This window comes from Petromyzon marinus, chromosome 11, assembly GCF_048934315.1.
Source record: "Petromyzon marinus isolate PM22_M1 ecotype Great Lakes invasive population chromosome 11, UKy_Petmar_22M1.pri1.0, whole genome shotgun sequence".
Lineage (NCBI taxonomy): Eukaryota > Metazoa > Chordata > Hyperoartia > Petromyzontiformes > Petromyzontidae > Petromyzon > Petromyzon marinus.
Window position 1 is genome coordinate 11711140 of NC_133677.1, and position 19466 is coordinate 11730605.

Consider the following 19466-nt stretch of genomic DNA (forward strand, 5'->3'; position numbering starts at 1 on the left):
AAGACCCAATTGCATATGTGTTTGTTGAATGTTTTTTTTTTCTTTTGAATAGAATTGTTATTATTTTTCTTATTATCCTAATATTATAATCCACTCGTACAAATGCAACACAGTACGGGCATTCAGTGTGCAAATACGGTGTTTGCACAGGCACGTAGTCACCTCTGCGTAATTCTTTAAAAAGCCACCTCCAAAGCCTAAGATTACACAAAATGCGTCACCACATGTGGCATTTGTGAAATATTGGCCTGAGAGTGTTGTTGTAATGGTATAATGATATTTTCTGGAGAGGGACTACAATTATATTGTGCTTAATGAAGCAAACAAAATACACAAAGATCCCCCATATAGCCTGATTGGACTCTTGGGGCAAGTGCTGTTAGCCGGCACGGTACGCATGGGGGTGGTGGGTGGCCAGCACTATGCCCGACCGCCTTTATCTGCCCAGTGGCGATGTTTGCACACTGCAGCGGGGACTCATTTGAGGCTGAATCGACCTAGGAGAGGCCAAGGATAGTTCAGATAATTGTCACTGGTGTTGGCCGTGAGTGGGAATCGAACTCGGGTCGCCGGGTTCGTAGCGCGGCGTAGCGCTGACCGCCAATGAAACGCGCCTACGCACATAGCCATCGCACAAGATGAAGACATGGAACTTTGAGAGTTCACGTATTGCAAACCCACGGGCTTGTTGTGGCATACAGCATCACATACTCTATGTCAGTGTGTGCACGGCATGTGGTATCCACAGGAAGATCCACTGTGGTTTTGTGGGGGGGGGGAATTTTCAGCTTTAAGGCACGCGCCTGTGAACAGAGCCTGTACTTGCGCTTAAGGTGTGCACGTGTGAATCCGGTCTGTAGAATTGGATTGATTCTCTGCTTTACACACGGATGAAGCTAGCGATTGTGAACGTTGTATAAATCATTGGCAACTTATGTGTGTGCAATAGTGGACAAATCACACGGAGAGTTACAATATTGTGACTGCATTGTTGTGTTAAACAGCCATCTTAATCCCATAGAACTTGATGTGATTGAAACAGTATTGCTCCGTTTCCTACGACCACTGGGAACATTTCTGTGCCGGCCCAGGGGACAGCCCTGGAGCTATTCCAGGATCAAGAGCGTGGCTTCAGTTTGTGTCCCGACGCTTTGTACACGGCTCCTCCTGCTCCATCCACTCTCATCCTCTCCCCATCCCTACCTTCCTTGGCATTTTTGCAGAGGGTCAAGAAGCAATGTGTAAAAAAAATGACATTTTAAACACGTAATGTCGACTTGTATTTGGGTTAGGTAACCTTTGGCCAAACTACCTTAGTAATCTTTCGCCATTTGTTTGGTTTCATTTACATGAATGTGAGCCTGAAGGTTTGAGCTGTGCAGATCACGAATTGTCACAATGGATTGCGAGGGCCGTCCGGTAGGAAGGAGCTTGCATGGCTCTTGAGAACGCGGGCCCACGGGTCCACTCAACGAGTCCCTTCCAGTGACAGGTCGAGCCAGCAGGTAGGGGTTGCCACCTGTCCTGGCTTTACCAGGATCGTCCTCAATTGATAAACTATTTCAAACTATGCACTTTTTTTAGTTTACCAGGTAAGGCCCAATTAGCTGTGTATCTCTCTCTTCCCGTGAAGTGTCCTTCACGGGCGACCCTGCTTGCAGGTGCGTCTGCTGTGGGAACCCAGGTAGAGAACGGTGAGTCCGGTTCGAGAATCTTTGTTACTGGCAGCTCGGCGGTTTTTTTTTTGGCCTTTGGACCTGTGGTCAGTGACCGTGATTTAAAATAAATTTCAGATAATTTTGCGGCTATAAATTTCCACGTGATAAGCCACTTTGTTGAGCTATCATTTGTGGTCAGGTCACTTCTTAAAAAGAAGTTTATAGCTCAGTAGACTTTACCTGGTACGATTAAAAAAAATAGTTCAATTTTATTTGTACATATATTTTTAAGTGATTTTTTAACATTTCCTATACTTTGCACTCCTATCGTGTATGGATGAACAAGTGCCCATCAATTAATGCAGATTTCACGAGGAGAATAAGAACAGACACTTCTCTCTCGGCTTCCACGGTTGTGCTGTACGGTTCTCCAACGGGACATCTGTAAAAAAATTAGCTTCATAGCTCATCGGATTCCTCCACTGTAAATGAATATTCAGATTCGGATTAAAACGCCATTTGTGTAGTTGAGAGCTTTGGAGCTGGGTTTGTGGAGATGATCATGGGAATGAAACAACGCGTTGCATGTTCTGGGCCAGTAACCACGTAGCAATAGGCCACTTCCCTCATCCAGGGAGCTGATTTGATGAGTTGTCACAATTCGAGGCGTTGCAAATTTGAGTGAGGAATATATTACGTTGGGTCTCGCTTTTTATCCTCTCAATTCCATTGTTGCTACTTTCATCCATCTTGCTCGTACAGTTTTTTCTCTCTCCCGCCATTACCGTAATAAAAATGTCATCATACTACATTTTATTTGCAAAAAATGTTGCAGGAATTCAAAAGTAATTATTGTTTACACGCATGATGCAATGCTTTTAAATCTGTGCAATATAATGTTCTGAAATTTGTAATTGATGCGTCGTTGCTTCGCTGGGCGCTTGGTGGTGGCCAGTAGATGGCAACACGGCACTTGGAGTGCATAAATATCCCACCCCCACCCCCCAACTCGTTTTCTTCGGTCTTGTGAAGGTGAAGGCGCTGCCCTGGAATTACTTGTTCACGTCACTGCTGCTGGAAAGGCCTCACCTATTCGACACCTGTGAGAGAGAAACAAGAGCTTCGTAGCTCATCGGATTTCTCCAGGATAACAAAAACAATATTCTGACTCCGATGAGATGTGGATCGCAAGTGTGCGAATGACTACACCGCAAGAGCTGCCTCCCCCCCCCCCTCTCTCATTTAAATGCTTGTTTATCGCTAGACATTCATCATGTAGTATGTGTTACAAACCGGTAACCGTTTTCATAGGTTTTTGCTTTTCGTGCGGTTTTAGGTTATGCGTTGTTTTTTTTTACAAGCCGAGTGTACATCAGCCGTGTGTACATCAGCCGTGTGTACATCAGCCGAGTGTGCATCAGCCGTGTGTACATCAGCCGAGTGTACATCAGCCGTGTGTACACTAGCCGAGTGTACACCAGCCGAGTGTACATCAGCCGAGTGTACACCAGCCGAGTGTACATCAGCCGTGTGTACACCAGCCGAGTGTACATCAGCCGTGTGTACATCAGCCGTGTGTACATCAGCCGAGTGTACATCAGCCGTGTGTACATCAGCCGTGTGTACACCAGCCGAGTGTACATCAGCCGAGTGTGCATCAGCCGTGTGTACATCAGCCGAGTGTACATCAGCCGTGTGTACACTAGCCGAGTGTACACCAGCCGAGTGTACATCAGCCGTGTGTACATCAGCCGTGCGCACATCAGCCGAGTGTACATCAGCCGAGTGTACATCAGCCGAGTGTACACCAGCCGAGTGTACATCAGCCCAAACGCTGCCCGGACTCCAGCCTCCACAGCGTCTGAAATCCGACGTGATCGCGCGCACTTTGGGTGATTTGGTTAAAGTTAAAAAGATCAAGAGCACAGCTTTGTACTAGGGTTGTGCTTCGTCTGGAGCTATTGTCCATGGGAACAGCGACCTCACGGCATTATCAGCTCAGCGGGTGCGACAATCGGTTAGGTAGGGCACGAAAATTTGATTTGTCTCGCACGGTCGCAGCCAGGCTATTGCATATCGCGTCTCCTCTTGCCTAATCACATCGTCATTACGCTCACGGTGTCGAACATTTAACGCTGTATGGGGCGCTCCGTCTTCGCAAAAGAAGTTGCTCTTTTACACCGTTGTTGTTGAAAACGTATCACACGGTGGTTGTCAAAAGGGGCCCAACTCGTAGCTTTGGCCACCAGGGGAAGGGGGTGGGGGTGTGCACGGCACCCCCTGCCCCCCACGCTCGTTACACGACTGCACGGGAACCTTGCAATAGCTGGTGACCCCGCAACCTCAAAAACATCTCTGGGTCATCTTCTTTGGTTCTTTCGGTAAAGTCACGTAGCATGAGAATAAAATAATAAAATAACACAATAAAATTCTCACGACGTTTCGAAACAATAAAATTCTCACGACGTTTCGAAACGTCGTGAGACATTTTGTTGTGTTATTTTATTATTTTATTCTCATTCTACGTGACTTTACCGAAAGAACCAAAGAAGATGACCCAGATATGTTTTTGAGGTTGCGGGGTTCGAAACGCCGTGAGAATTTAATTGTGTTATTTTATTATTTTATTCTCATTCTACGTGACTTTACCGAAAGAACCAAAGAAGATGAATCCTTGCAGTCACGAAAGCTTTAAATCGAAATCTCTTGGTCAGGCAATCTTCTGGGAGGGGGCTGGGTGGGGATGAGAGAGCGGAGGTAATGATGCCTTGCAGATGAACGGCACTGCCTTCTCTCTTCTCCATCGCTTACTGTAACCTCTCCCTTTCCTTCCTGACCCCACCTCGCCCTGCCACCCACCCTTCCAGGCAAAGATAGGTGGCGATAACGTTTACGATAAACATGCATGTGTAATTAATGGCCGTAATTTAGCTCCGGGAATGAAACACATTTGTTTTGAAGCCACACGATGAACACTTTTAGCAGGGCATATCAAAAGTTGCGCTCCTATCGCGCGGTCAAAGACGTCTATTGAAGTGACGTGCCAGTCATTCTTTGACACACTGGTGCACCGCTATCTACAATGGTAAACGACAAAAAATAAATATTCACCCCGCACCTTCGATAAACGCGGCGACGTACGGCGCGAAATAATTTGAACATACAATAGCAAATCAAAGACGGGGGAAAAAAAAATCAAGAGACGTGATTGACTAAAAAAAAATATGTTAATTGAAGCGTTTTAGGTGCCGATCAGGGCCCACCGATGGCGATGGGGGGGGGGGGGCCTTGTTGAAGCCAATTGGCTTGGGCTGGGGCAACATCACGCGCGATGGGGCGAGACTGGTGACGGAAGAGCAGTCCAAGGAGCGAAGGCAATCCCCCGGTGATGATCCCAGTGAGACGGAGTGACAGAGAGATTCGGTTCGCGTGCACGAGTGAGATGGATGAGAGCAGCACTGGACTGCGACAGATGCGGATGCCGTAAAGGTGGGGGGGGGGGGGGGGAGCTTCATCTAGCCGTGGATAGACACTGGCTTATGATGATGATGGCGACGATTATTATAATTGAAGTGGAGTATCCTGAGTAGATTGGTAACTCATCCTATCAGGGTTGATAAAATGAGTACCATTTTTGGAAAGACAATTGCAGTCACGTGGCTAAACTGGTCGTGCCATCCGTAAGAATGTGGAATGTCCACCTCTGGCCCATGCCTGGAAGAGAGATTAACGCCTTCACTTTGTACGTTTTAGCAAAGAGACACCTCATACTTTGACTCACGATTTGGTTTTAAACGTAACAAAACTGTAGCGTCATATATGCTTACTCTTTGGTTCTTTCGGTAAAGTCACGTAGATAGAAATGTATGAATGGATCACGCCGTTTCGATCTGAACACAAGCGACCGTCTTCAGGTGAGAGAGAAAAAGCTGCTGAAACAAGGTCTTACGTAGGCCTGAGATGGGTGCAGCCTCAGGGTAAGAGGACGGGGCTAGAGATGGTCTCCCTGAGGCTGTGGAAGTGACTATTGTATTGTGAGAGATTAGCGTGCCGATGCACGAGCTTAGTATGTCGCAGCATCGGTGACTGAGCGAGAAGGACATCCAGCTCGTCAAGGGACCGTCCATAAATGACGTCACGCGATTCTGGACGATTTTTGACCCCCCCCCCCCTCGTCACACGGCGTTAGATCCCCCACAAATATGACGTCACAAAGCTCTGCCCCCCCCCCCAAATATATATATAAAACATGCTTTAAATCGCTTTAAACTATTGTCATTGTAGTGCGTATTTAATATGGCGCTGCACTCTGATGTTGTAGGAGAAAACATCGATTAAAAAGTCTGTTTAATTAAGTAGAACGTGTTGTCTATATGTATTCAAAGTTGCGCATTTTAATGTGACGTCACATTTCTCAACCCCCCCCTCGTCACACATCGTCACAAATGTCTAATGTAGTGTTTTGATGAGGGAATTCTTCTGGGATGGATGGTGGTGGGAGTCAGGCTTTAGATAGGCATCCGTGTGAGTGGCTTTCCTGTAGACATAATGTCCCAACGAGCCATCAGGTCTCTTCTCGATCAAAACATACAGGAATGGTAACTAGCCATCCTTTTTCACTTCCATGGTGAATTTGATGGCTGGGTGTATGGAATTAATGTGGTTGAAGAATTGGTTTAGTGCTGGCTGGCCATGTGGTCAGATGACGAACGTGTCATCTAAGTATCTCTTCCACAAGTAAGGACGTAGGGTGGATGTCTGGATGGCATCTGTCTAAAATGTATCCATGAAAACATTCGCTACCACTGGCGATAAGGGTGAACCCATTGAGGTACCCTTCTTTTGTTTGGAGAATGTACCATTCCAGGTTGGTAAGGTAGTGCCTCACCAAAGTTGTCACATCAAAATTCAGTCCCTGTTGGACCAAGTCTTCAATCGATCTTATTTATTCACGATCTACTTACAAAAAAATCCGCAGACTACCTACTGGATCTCCTCTCTGTTTCAAAGAACAAATTTGGCCTCAGGTCTTCGCTCATTTACCAGCTTCACATTCCTTATTGCCATACAAAAACCGGAGGAAGGGCCTTTGCTATTGATGCCCCCAGGGTCTGGAATGCTTTTGCCAATAAACTGCAACTTGAATCACTACCTATGAGATCTTCACTCAAAACTGCTCTAGAAGAGTTGTACACCCCTAGCTGCCACTGCTATTCAGTAGCCTAAAATATGGCTCTAGGGTTTGGTGTTATAATTTATTTATGTAGTTTATTGTTAAAAATTCGGTCACAGTCCCTATGATCACTGTTACATTGCATATATGGCTTTTATTTTGGTGATTTCAGAAACGTTTTTTTTGGTTTGGCCATGTTTTTGTTTATTGTAGTACGGAGTTAGACTGATAGCCTAAATCTTAGTTGTCTTGTGGTTGTTGTTGTTGTTTGACTTGCATCCCACTGGGATTTTTGCACACAGCGTTGGTGTACGGTGCTATTTCAGGATTATTTTGATGGTTTTTTTCCTGGATTTTCTGTTTGCACAGTCATATAATCACTTTAAGATGTTTTCTGGTTCATTCTAGATTTGAAGCTTTCGTGACTGCAAGGATTCATACTCTTTGGTTTTATTCGGTAAAGTCACGTAGGTAAAACAAATTTAAATAAATTGAAATAAAATAAAATAAACAATTAAAACACGACGTTTCGGAGGCAAAGCAAGCTTCCGTCTTCAGGTGGGACCAGTCACAGCAAAATCGCTGCACCAAGTGGTGAGGTTCTGGGAACCTCGAGCTTAAATACAGGTTGAGGGGGGGGGCATGTAGGGGACTTTAGTGGAGTGCGGAGCTGAGTTAATCCGTCTTTTGTTGTGTAGATGGGTCACTGTGTGTGTGCAATATGAACGGGAAAAAATAAAGAAGATCGTCGAGAATGTGCTGCCCCCGTACAGCACATCCTCGACGATCTTCTTTATTTTTTCCCGTTTATATTGCACACACACAGTGACCCATCTACACAACAAAAGACAGATTAACTCAGCTCCACACTCTACTAAAGTCCCCTACATGGCCCCTCCCACACCCCCCCCCCTCAACCTGTATTTAAGCTCGAGGTTCCCAGAACCTCACCACTTGGTGCAGCGATTTTGCTGTGATTGGTCCCACCTGAAGACGGAAGCTTGCTTTGCCTCCGAAACGTCGTGTTTTATTTGTTTCTTTTATTTTATGTCAATTTATTTTAATTTGTTTTACCTACGTGACTTTATTGTTCATGTTTTTTGTTTGTTGCGGTTGCACCCGATTCAAGAGCCGAATGGCTCACAGGGCTATACCAAATAAATGGAACTATGAACTAATGATTGCAATGGTGTCAGGCACAGGTACCTTGGTGAACAGAGAGACTACATCGAAACTGACAAGCAAATCATCTGGAGACAGTGAGATGTCCTTGATTAGAAAAAAACCAAGTGAGCTGAGTTAAGTACAGCTGAGGTGGTCTTGCCAGTGAATGGAAGCAGGGTCTCAGACAGAAATCGTGCCAGTTTGTAGGTGGGTGAGTTAATGGTGGAGACGATGGGACGGAGCAGTGTACCTTCTTTGTGGATTTTTGGAAGGCCATAAAATCTGGGTGGTCTAGCAGCAGAAGGTTTTAGAGAGAGCCGCTTGGTTGGTTCGATTAGAGAAGTCGAGTTCGTGATGACATTGTTGGTTTTCGTAACCAAGCGGTTGGTAGGATCTTTATTGATTTTGGTATAGCTACCATCCATAAGAAGGTCCTGTATATGGTTTTATCCATGATGACAGTGGCATTGCCCTTGTCGGCTGAGAGGATGACAATATCATCTCTCTTTTTTAATTGAGCAAGTTCAAAACGCTCGTCCTTGCTGATGTCATATATGCTGGCTGCCATCAATTGTACAATTTCTGTAATTGCTCTCAACTGCAAAACGTTCCGCAAACATCTGTGAAAAGGCACGAGGGTGAATGGATGAGTGAACTCATAGTATTTCACATATGGTTGCCATGAAAACGATTGATATTCCACGCTGGATGCCTGCCAGAAGAACATGGAATTGACTCCACTGGTTCAGGGACACCAATGTGATTGGGGACCTCCCGATGTTTGCTTGGTAAGGGAGACACATTGACGTTTCTTGAAAAAAAATTCATCGTGTTAAATTATAACGTTTTAAAGAAACTAAATTAAGCATCCATAATGGAGGTTGTTTTGGGTTGGATCGCATAAATATAAATTTGTCGTTAAACCTGCCACCACCCGACATAGCCAATTAGTAAGGTTTGTCACGTAAACAAAACACGCAAATTCATTACGAGTTTATATTGTGGGTTTACTCTCCAATACACCGGTGTGCTGCACTAATAACTAATTGGCACGTTTTATTTACGTGACAAACCTTACTAAATGGCTATGTAGGGTAGTGGCGGGTTTAACGACACATATTTACGCGATCTCACCCAAAAAAAACCCTCTATTATGGATAATATTGAATCATAGTAAACATACAGAGTCAATAAACGATAGCTCAATACTGACATATAAAATTGCTTACTATTCATGACTTTAACATTTGGAAAATTATGGCCGCTACACGAGCGAAATAAGGAGGTGCACTCAGAAGGATGATGTCAGTTCTATTCGTGCTGACTCGGCTGGCTCTCTGGCCAGGCCTCTGGGAATTACTTGGCACTGATAAAATTTCAACCAAACAGAGCTTGAGAATTTGCCACTTAAGTAATATTCCAACTAACCATTGCTAGCTTTCGCAGCAGCTGGCCAAAACAGATGTATGTATATTGACGGCAGCATCTAATGAGGCTCATGAACAATTTAAAGACGATTTAAACAAATGTTAACGTAAACGCTCCACCGAAAAAAAACAGTTTGGCAGGAAGGAAATTAAATCGGTTTCACAGTCATGGGAGGAGGAGGCGGCGGAGGAAGAGGAGGAGTGAATGGGTGGGTCAGGCCCCGTTATGAGAGGCACACTTTGTGGTCAGAGTCAGACTTGGCAGTGAATAACCGCCCGCACAGAGCTCTGCGACTCTGCACAACAGTGACCGATTTGTTACCTCCCTCACTGCCTCGTAGACGAGAGTTCGCCCGCTCGTCTGTGCAGAAGGGGGCTTCGACTTCGACGAGGCCAGAGTCAGAAGACCTCTCAGCAGCAGCAGCAGCGACGCCGCGGAGACACGCCGGACCGGACACTGTGGCCAAAAGAAGGGACCCGTTGAGGGCAATGACGCTGTTGGTCATGCTGAGGGCCATCGTGCCGCGCCTGGTGTTCGCGGTGCATGCGCTGGCGTGCGTCTGGAGGGTCGCCGTGCACACGCAGCACCGCCTCTACTGGCTTCTGCTGCTCCTCGTGCTGCTGCTGCCACTCGAGCTGATCGTTACGCTGGTGCTACGCAAGGGCAAGGACTACAAGTGGTATGTCTGGGCTGTCCGCCACACGATGCTCCTCGCAGCGGTGTTTCTTCACACATTTTCAGAAGGGGCCGGGGGCGGACGGCCGGGCGTGGGGGGGGGGACACTTTCGCCGATGAGACATCATCAGTGTGAGTGCCGCCACACCGCCTGTAAGGTTTTTTTTTTATCACGATTTGTTTATTGTCTGGGGGCTGCACGTCAGAGGCTGCACTTGAGGCCACCAGTAGCCACCAGTGTCCTTTCATGCCTTGCAATGAAAGGACACTGACACTATTTTTTTTATTTTACCAGGTAAGGCCCACTGAGCTGTATAGCTCTTTTTCAGAAGCGACCTCGGCCACAAATGACCGCTCAACGAAGTGGACATTTACAGCAGCCAAATACTCTAAAGTCTAAACGCCTTTTTTTTTACATGTGGAGGGAAAAAGCGGGAGGTGCCCCGGAGAAAAATCCACGCGACCACGGGTAGAACATGCAAACTCCAAATATACAGCGGGCGCCAGGGTCCGGATCGAACTCACGACATCCTGTATACCAGGCGAGGTAGTTAACATCTCCTGACCGTGGCGCCTTTGAGCCTGCACAGTGACGCTGCCCCGGTGGAGCGGTTAGCAGCGGCCACTGGACTTGCAATCCAGAGGTCGCCGTATCGAGTCCATCTCCCAGCTTAACAGTCGAATCACAACTTTCTCCAAATCCTCACCACGTCCTCTGTCCACCAGGCAGCATCAATTGGTACACCACAATATGGGAGCTTTCTTGCCAGTGTGGGTTCTCGTGTGGAGCGAGTTTGGCAAGCATCAACAATAGATTTTACCCTTTTTGGCAATAAAACAGGTGTTAAGATGTTAAAACACCCAACAGAATCCTTTAAACATACATACATTCAAGGATTCTGTTCGGTGTTTTAGCATCTTAACACCTGCTTTATTGCCAGAAAGGGTAAAACCTATTGTTATAGGTACACCACAGTTAGCCCGTTGGTGTGTTGAGTCTGGTTGCGTTTGGTGGGGTAAAGCGTGAGGATTATTACCACCTCTTCCGAGACAAGCTGCCAATATGAAAGAGTATGGGCCTCCACTCGTCCGATGCTCTTCTGTCAGCAGTGACGTAAGCAGCTATTGCAGGGCTGCACAATTACCTGTTACGTTTGTTTTACTATTCTGAACAACCCCGTAATGCTGTAGATTTAGTGATGAGTTTTCAATAGCATTGCCAGCAGCCACCTCCGATTATCATGGTTGGCTACGTACGGTGCGAAAAAAGTTCAACATACATGCAGCCACAATTAATAAGTAAAAACAAATGAAAATATTCCCCTGAAAAATGTGCGGTTGTGGTTATCCTTTTTTTTCCTGATGCCGAGTCAGTTGAGGAAATTCCACAGTCCCGTGGAATCTCACCACACACGTGAACTCCGGCCATCCTCACAACGGCAGCGGCCTTTGGCTACTGGCCATCAAACAAAGACGCTCACCGCATCGCGTGGCGCTTTCAGACGCGCTTCTGCTGCCGTCTGGAAACGCTCTTCCTTCCGATATGAGGAAGCCACCGGATCTGTGTACTTTTAAATCATCGTGATTGAAAAGTCATCTCTTTAGAAATGCTTTTTTTCTGTTTAGTGTGTCGTCCTTCCCCCGCACCTCCGATTAGCCCTGTTGGCGACGTACTGTGCGAAAGAAGTTCAATATACATACGTACATGAAGGGTGACACTGAGCAAAGGGCACGTGTGACATTTCCATTGTACATACGTCACGGCGAAAATGTTCATTTCTGGGGATTAGCTATTTCTTAAACTTGAGTACATTACTCTGCCTTGTGAGTTAGGGAGTTTTGAGTGCGGAGCGGAAACTAGTGAGCGAAGGTGACTGTTTAATGTGGTGCGGGTTGTTCCGGTGAAGGGGGGCATGAGGAGAAAAAGAGTGAAAGCGTGGATTGAGCTACGAGCAATCCACGGCTGAATAAGGCCCCCCCCCGTCTCTCCAAGTGTCAGAAATTGTTACCCCCTTGTATAAACACCCAGGTCCCAATATTTATTAAGTATTGGCTATATTGTGGTCCTAATACAGCAACTGAATAATTGATGACTGAGTGGCTGGATGCTCCATTAAGACCATCATGGAACCTTATCTCCAGGCTTGGCCAGCTCCGTTATGCAATCGTGCACAGTCAACGTTGTTGTGGTGCATCTCTTTACCAGGCTCTCTCTGGCAATACTTCTGTACCTGATCAACGTGGTGCCTGCCATCTGGCTTCTGGAGGTTCGATATTTTGAGACGAAGCTGAATGAAACCTGCTCCAATGCCACGACCACCATCACCACCAACGCTGCACAGCTACCGGTGCTCCGGGAACCGCTGCAATTTAAGGTAAGGAAACCATGCCATCCATCTGTTAAATGTATGTGTACATATGTAGAACTTGTTTCGCACCAACCGTGCTAATCGGAGGTGTGGGCAACACTCACAAGATGAACAGACACCATCGTTCAAAGTTCTTGGCTATTGTTGTAAAAGACGGGAAGGTTGTTGTCATCTCAAAGAGCTCACGCATTCTGTCCCCCGCCTCCGGCATCCATCTGGTGGCATGGATCAGTAAAATTACGATTCACATCACCCGTCGATGCAATTAGGCAGAAAGAGAGGTGTTTTTTTGTGATGGGTGGGTTATGTCCGTAGAAAGGAGAAGGGTAGGTTACCGATAAGGGCGTTAGTTGGTGACCAAGGGGAATACCTCAGCGAGATGGTTGAGGCATTGTGAGACATTGTGAGAAATTGTAATATATGGTGGAGACATTGTGATACGTAACGAGAGATGGTTGAGACATTGTGAGACATTGTGACAGATGGTTGAGACTTTATGAGACATTATGACAGACAGTTGAGACATTGTGAGACATTGTGAGAGATGATTGGGACATTGTGAGATATTGTGACAGATAGTTGAGATAGTGTGGGACATTGTGAGAGATGATTGAGACATTGTGAGATATTGTGACAGATGGTTGAGACAGTGTGAGACATTGTGAGAGATGATTGGGACATTGTGAGATATTGTGACAGATGGTTGAGATAGTGTGGGACATTGTGAGAGATGATTGAGACATTGTGAGATATTGTGACAGATGGTTGAGACAGTGTGAGACATTGTGAGAGATGATTGAGACATTGTGAGATATTGTGACAGATGGTTGAGACAGTGTGGGACATTGTGAGAGATGATTGGGACATTGTGAGATATTGTGACAGATGGTTGAGATAGTGTGGGACATTGTGAGAGATGATTGAGACATTGTGAGATATTGTGACAGATGGTTGAGACAGTGTGGGACATTGTGAGAGATGATTGGGACATTGTGAGATATTGTGACAGATGGTTGAGATAGTGTGGGACATTGTGAGAGATGATTGAGACATTGTGAGATATTGTGACAGATGGTTGAGATAGTGTGGGACATTGTGAGAGATGATTGGGACATTGTGAGATATTGTGACAGATGGTTGAGACAGTGTGAGACATTGTGAGAGATGATTGAGACATTGTGAGATATTGTGACAGATGGTTGAGACAGTGTGGGACATTGTGAGAGATGATTGGGACATTGTGAGATATTGTGACAGATGGTTGAGATAGTGTGGGACATTGTGAGAGATGATTGAGACATTGTGAGATATTGTGACAGATGGTTGAGACAGTGTGATACATTGTGAGAGATGATTGAGACATTGTGAGATATTGTGAAAGATGGTTGAGACAGTGTGGGACATTGTGAGAGATGATTGGGACATTGTGAGATATTGTGACAGATGGTTGAGATAGTGTGGGACATTGTGAGAGATGATTGAGACATTGTGAGATATTGTGACAGATGGTTGAGACAGTGTGAGACATTGTGAGAGATGATTGAGACATTGTGAGATATTGTGACAGATGGTTGAGACAGTGTGGGACATTGTGAGAGATGATTGGGACATTGTGAGATATTGTGACAGATGGTTGAGATAGTGTGGGACATTGTGAGAGATGATTGAGACATTGTGAGATATTGTGACAGATGGTTGAGACAGTGTGATACATTGTGAGAGATGATTGAGACATTGTGAGATATTGTGAAAGATGGTTGAGACAGTGTGGGACATTGTGAGAGATGATTGGGACATTGTGAGATATTGTGACAGATGGTTGAGATAGTGTGGGACATTGTGAGAGATGATTGAGACATTGTGAGATATTGTGACAGATGGTTGAGACAGTGTGAGACATTGTGAGAGATGATTGGGACATTGTGAGATATTGTGACAGATGGTTGAGATAGTGTGGGACATTGTGAGAGATGATTGAGACATTGTGAGATATTGTGACAGATGGTTGAGACAGTGTGGGACATTGTGAGAGATGATTGGGACATTGTGAGATATTGTGACAGATGGTTGAGATAGTGTGGGACATTGTGAGAGATGATTGAGACATTGTGAGATATTGTGACAGATGGTTGAGATAGTGTGGGACATTGTGAGAGATGATTGAGACATTGTAAGATATTGTGACAGATGGTTGAGATAGTGTGGGACATTGTGAGAGATGATTGAGACATTGTGAGATATTGTGACAGATGGTTGAGACAGTGTGGGACATTGTGACAACAGACCTCGGAGGTTCGTTGTTGACTCCAACCTTTATCGGATCTGGCAGGAACAATTTTTTTTCACAGCAACTATAACATGATTGGCCGTGATGATTTCTTTATTTGGAACCGATTGTAAGCATTGCGTCAGCTTTATTGGCCTGATTATTGGAGGCCAGGTTGTATTAAACTTGAATTTGTTTCTCATGGGCACAGAGAGGATGAGTAACAGCTGTCACCCCTGCAGTTATACAGATCCAGATACGAAGGGTCAATCATTGTTTGCTGGTTGCTGGTATTGCAGTGCAGTGTGTGCTAACCACTTTTCCACCACTCCCCCCCTCCCCTTTCACGCACCACACACACACACACAACAACACATTCACACAAACGTTGTGACCAGCAAGACACGACTCTTTATTCGGGAAGCTCCAGACTTCGCTGCGACCTCGGAATCTGGCTTCGCGTCGTCGGGAACGGACACCGAGGAATTCCTGTTTCCGAGCACCAAGGCGCCGACCGGCCGCCCTCTCGCGAGGGGCCCAATCACCTCCGTCCCGGTCACCACCAGCGCGGGTTACTCGCACACTCCGATGTTCACCCTCTTTGGGGAGGAGCCGACGCACGTTGCCATGACCCGTTGGCCCGAAATGAGCGACTCGGATTATCTCGGAGAAGAGCCGCGGGACGGCGCCAGCGTTCCCGAGGCCCCTACGACTCTCCCGACACCCCTCTCCACCCCCGAGGATGTCGGGCGCAGGGGGAGGAGCGGTCCTAATGGCAAAAGCAGAGACGGCAGCTACATTATCTCTCAGGTACAGCACTGTCGAACAATAATGACCCGACCTCACCGTACGCCCCCCCCCCACCATCCCCCCCCCTGCCTCATTAGTAACAAATATGAAATAATTTAAATTTTGACTTGAAGCTTTCGTGACTGCAGGAATTCATATTCTATGGTTCTTTCGGCAAAGTCACGTAGATAGAAAAAAAATAATAGCAATACAATTATAAAATAAAAACGAAAATTAAGGGAATAAAAAATAATGTCACGACGTTTCGTATCGCAACACAATCGGTCGTCATCGTTTTGACGACCGATTGTGTTGCGATACGTCATCGTTTTGACGACCGATTGTGTTGCGATACGAAACGTCGTGACATTATTTTTTATTCCCTTTATTTTTATTATTTATTATTTTATTGTTATTATTTGTCTTCTTCTATCTACGTGACTTCATCGAAAGAACCATAGAATATGAAATAAGTAGATACATCAATGCCGGGTGAGTTTCATTGCCAATTAAAAATAAACTGTGTCGATCAATCGGCCTTCTGGCTGAGCATTTATTTAATGAGGGCGAACTCTGGACTCGGTTTTGGCTTCTCAGTGTCATCATCAGGGTTGTGCCCATTTAAATAAACAATCGCTACCTTATTGACTTCACCTCTTACAAGCAAGCGTCATCCTTCAACACCGTAGAACGTGATAACAATGATTTTCTTGTTTTCACAGGAAGACCATTGTGAGACCTAAGACTTGGGTTTCAGAAGAACCCTGCCTGCATTGGCATGTTTGGATCGTTGGCTTACTTGTTCAAGGATAGTATAGTGACCATAGAAAAACTTACGGAGAAACCTGAATGTGATGAATAGGAACCTACTTGCTGTACTGCTTGCCATGGATTGATTCCTCGTTGTATTGTGGGAAGGTGTATCATGCAGACCCCATCTCTGTTCGATCCACTAACCCTCGCCCCAGTTACCGTATCGTGAAAACATCGCCACGCGTATTAATAAATTGACCTAAATTCTTATTTCTCAGTGATTATATATTATTATTATTTTTTAAAATATACTGCATGTGTATGTTACACCAAGGCAGTGCCTACTCAATGTTTTCATAGTTTTGCCGTACTGCACCGAACATCTCTCCGCTGTGTTTTTTTGAGTCGTACCTCGTGCTGTTTGGCCCGATGTTCAACGTTTCACTTCCACTTTCCTGGGAGCTTCTTCAGGAACGGAAAATTCCGTTCAATGTCAAATAATCCGATATTAATCAAAACGACATTACTCGTGTCTCTCACTCTGTGTTTCAAACGCAAATCAAGTTGTCTCTTACTGCCAATACCGAGTGAATGATAATTTTTTTTTTAACCCTGTACCTTGGTTGCATTTGCATGCACAATTAACATTGAAAAAACCCACACAATACTCTACCGCCCTATATACAATCAACTACATTTCTATTGACATGACAGATACTCCCCAACTGATCCGTGCGAAGTTGGGTATTCGCAACCCACCATTCTCATAACGCAAGGCCACCACGAAGGCGCTGTGCTTCACGGCGAGTTTAATCCGACAGCAAGGGGCGATGTCGCCGCCACGTGGTTTGGCTCACGTGATTTGAGAGTGACCGTTGAAACACATTGGGAGTCTTTGGGATTACACTCTTTTATCAAATCACGCCAACGGTATCGTTCGCCTTCCCCTGTGAAGCGGGCGTATTCCACGGTGCGTAAACTAAAACTATTTTGTATTTAACCAGGTAAGGCCCACTGAGCTATGGATCTAATTTTTTTGAAGCGAGCTGGCCATCACCAATGATAGCTCAACGAAGTAGCTTATCATCAAAACTTCAAATCTAGATTAAAACTTCAAATCTACATTGGCTTATCATCGTGTGGATATTTACGGCAGCCAAATGCTCTAAGCGCGCGTTGATTCTAAATGTGGAGGGGAAAACCGTGGATAAATCCATGCGACCACGGGAAGAGAGAGACATGCAAACTCCAAATATACAAATAGATGTAAAGGAGAGCCGACACGAGGTTGCAGGGGCTTCGTCTTGTATTCCTTTCTCCAGGCCACACCTCCCTCTTATATCTCCTCGCTTACTACCTTCCCCTGTCACCGTCCCACTCCCCCTCCTTTTGGTGGGAATCCTTCCCCTGACATCCCTTACACAGGCATCAGGGTCGGGATCGAACCCACGAACCTCCTGCATAGCCGTCGAAGTAGTTAACATCTCGCCACCGAGGTGCCCTATTGTGAGAGGCCTCTCCTACGGGGCGGTCGACTTCACCAGAAATCTCAGCCTCCCTCGCCGTCTCAGCCTTTCTCCCCCCCCCCCCACCTCTTCCCTTACCGACTGCGTGCCGTCTCCCCGCGCAGGTGAAGCAACTGGAGTCCAAGGTGAACAGCCTCCTGGACTCGAACGAGGCGTGGATCCTGTGCATTCACCAGATGCTCCTGCTGCTCCTCATCATCGGGCGCTGGTTGCTGCCCACGGGCACCGAAGTCTCTCGCGAGAAGCTCTCGCAGCTGCTCCTCGAGTTCATCGGCACGGCCGGCGACATCCTGGAGTTCAAGACGGAGACGATGCAGGACTCCGTAGTGAGGTGCGTTTCGACGCTCCGGCACAGCGTCCTGTGTGGTTCCCGCGTGCCTAGGCTTGGACCTGCAGACACCATAGTTCCATAGTTTTATTTATTTTGGTATAGCCCTGTGAGCCATTCGGCTCTTGAATCGGGTGCAACCGCAACAAACAAAAAAACATGAACAAGAAAACATCTTAAAGTGTGCTACGTGACTGTGACTGTGCAAACAGAAAATCCAGGAAAAAAACCATCAAAATATTCCTGAAATAGCACCGTACACCAACGCTGTGTGCAAAAATCCCAGTGGGATGCAAGTCAAACAACAACAACAACCCAACTAAGATTAAGGCCATCAGTCTACACGGTACTTTGAGTAAACTTCAGCTCGTATGTACGTACGTATGTTCAACTTCGTTCACATCGTACCGTGCTAATCGGAGGTGCAGGTGGGAAGGACAACAAACTGGACACAAAATGGCAGTTCTAAAATAAATTAGTTTTCAATCACCGCACGTGGCGTTCGCGCACTCACAGAGAGGCAGAGAACGACTCAGAGGCGCGAAGAAGCACAGACGAGCAGGAAGGCTGCCACGCGGTGAGCAGGCGCCAACAATTGCCCGAGCTCTGCGGTCCCCTATATGTTAATGAGTTATAATAATAGGGGTTTTCCCCTTTTGTCTGGCAACAAAACTGAAACCTTTTTTTTCCAAGGAGTCATGTCTGCATTAACCACAATACCTGCAGTCAAAATGCAACACAAAAAACATACTATGATAATATATGCATTGTCCTTGAAACTGATTGGTCCACACCAAGATGAAGTCATCTGGTCGAGCACCAAATGGGTCGAGGCTCAAAAGAAAGCCGTCCCTTGGTGTGGACCAATCAGTTTCAAGGACAATGCATCATATATTATCATAGTATGTTGTTTGTTTGCATTTTGACTGCAGCTATTGTGGTTAATGCAGTAACATGAATCTTTGTAAAAAAAGGTTTCAGTTTTGTTGCCAGAAAAAAGGGGGAAAACCCTGTTATTACATTTTGGTACTGGCAAAAGGAGGTCTAATGATGTTGATTGTTAATGAGTTGTTTACTTCTCAAGCAGGAGACATTAGGCAAGGTGGGTAGGTAGGCAGATACTGTACATGAGACAACTGGTTTGTTAAGACTTGCCAGGGTCATTGTGGGCTGACGGTGTTTTCTTTCTTTCTGTGCTCCTTTTGAGTCGGTCGTGTGTAAGTCAAGAAGAATGTGTGTCGTAAACCCTCCTCCACCCGACACAGCCAATGAATAAAAGTGTCACGTGATTCGAACGCGATAATTTATTACCGCTTCAGCAGCACGACCTGTGTTGT

At 45.9% G+C, this 19466-nt stretch overlaps 1 protein-coding gene across 1 annotated transcript in view; it reads left to right on the forward strand.

Annotated features, from left to right (window-relative positions):
• The first annotated feature begins 9046 nt into the window (after positions 1 to 9046).
• The window catches only part of TMEM26 (transmembrane protein 26), a 29203-nt gene continuing 18783 nt past the window's right edge, over positions 9047 to 19466 (forward strand). The window contains exons 1-4 of the mRNA XM_032952025.2: positions 9047 to 10102; positions 12305 to 12473; positions 15136 to 15543; positions 17906 to 18132. Coding sequence (XP_032807916.2) covers positions 9591 to 10102; positions 12305 to 12473; positions 15136 to 15543; positions 17906 to 18132 — 1316 coding nt within the window. The 5' untranslated portion in view covers positions 9047 to 9590. The remainder of the gene's footprint in view (positions 10103 to 12304; positions 12474 to 15135; positions 15544 to 17905; positions 18133 to 19466) is intronic.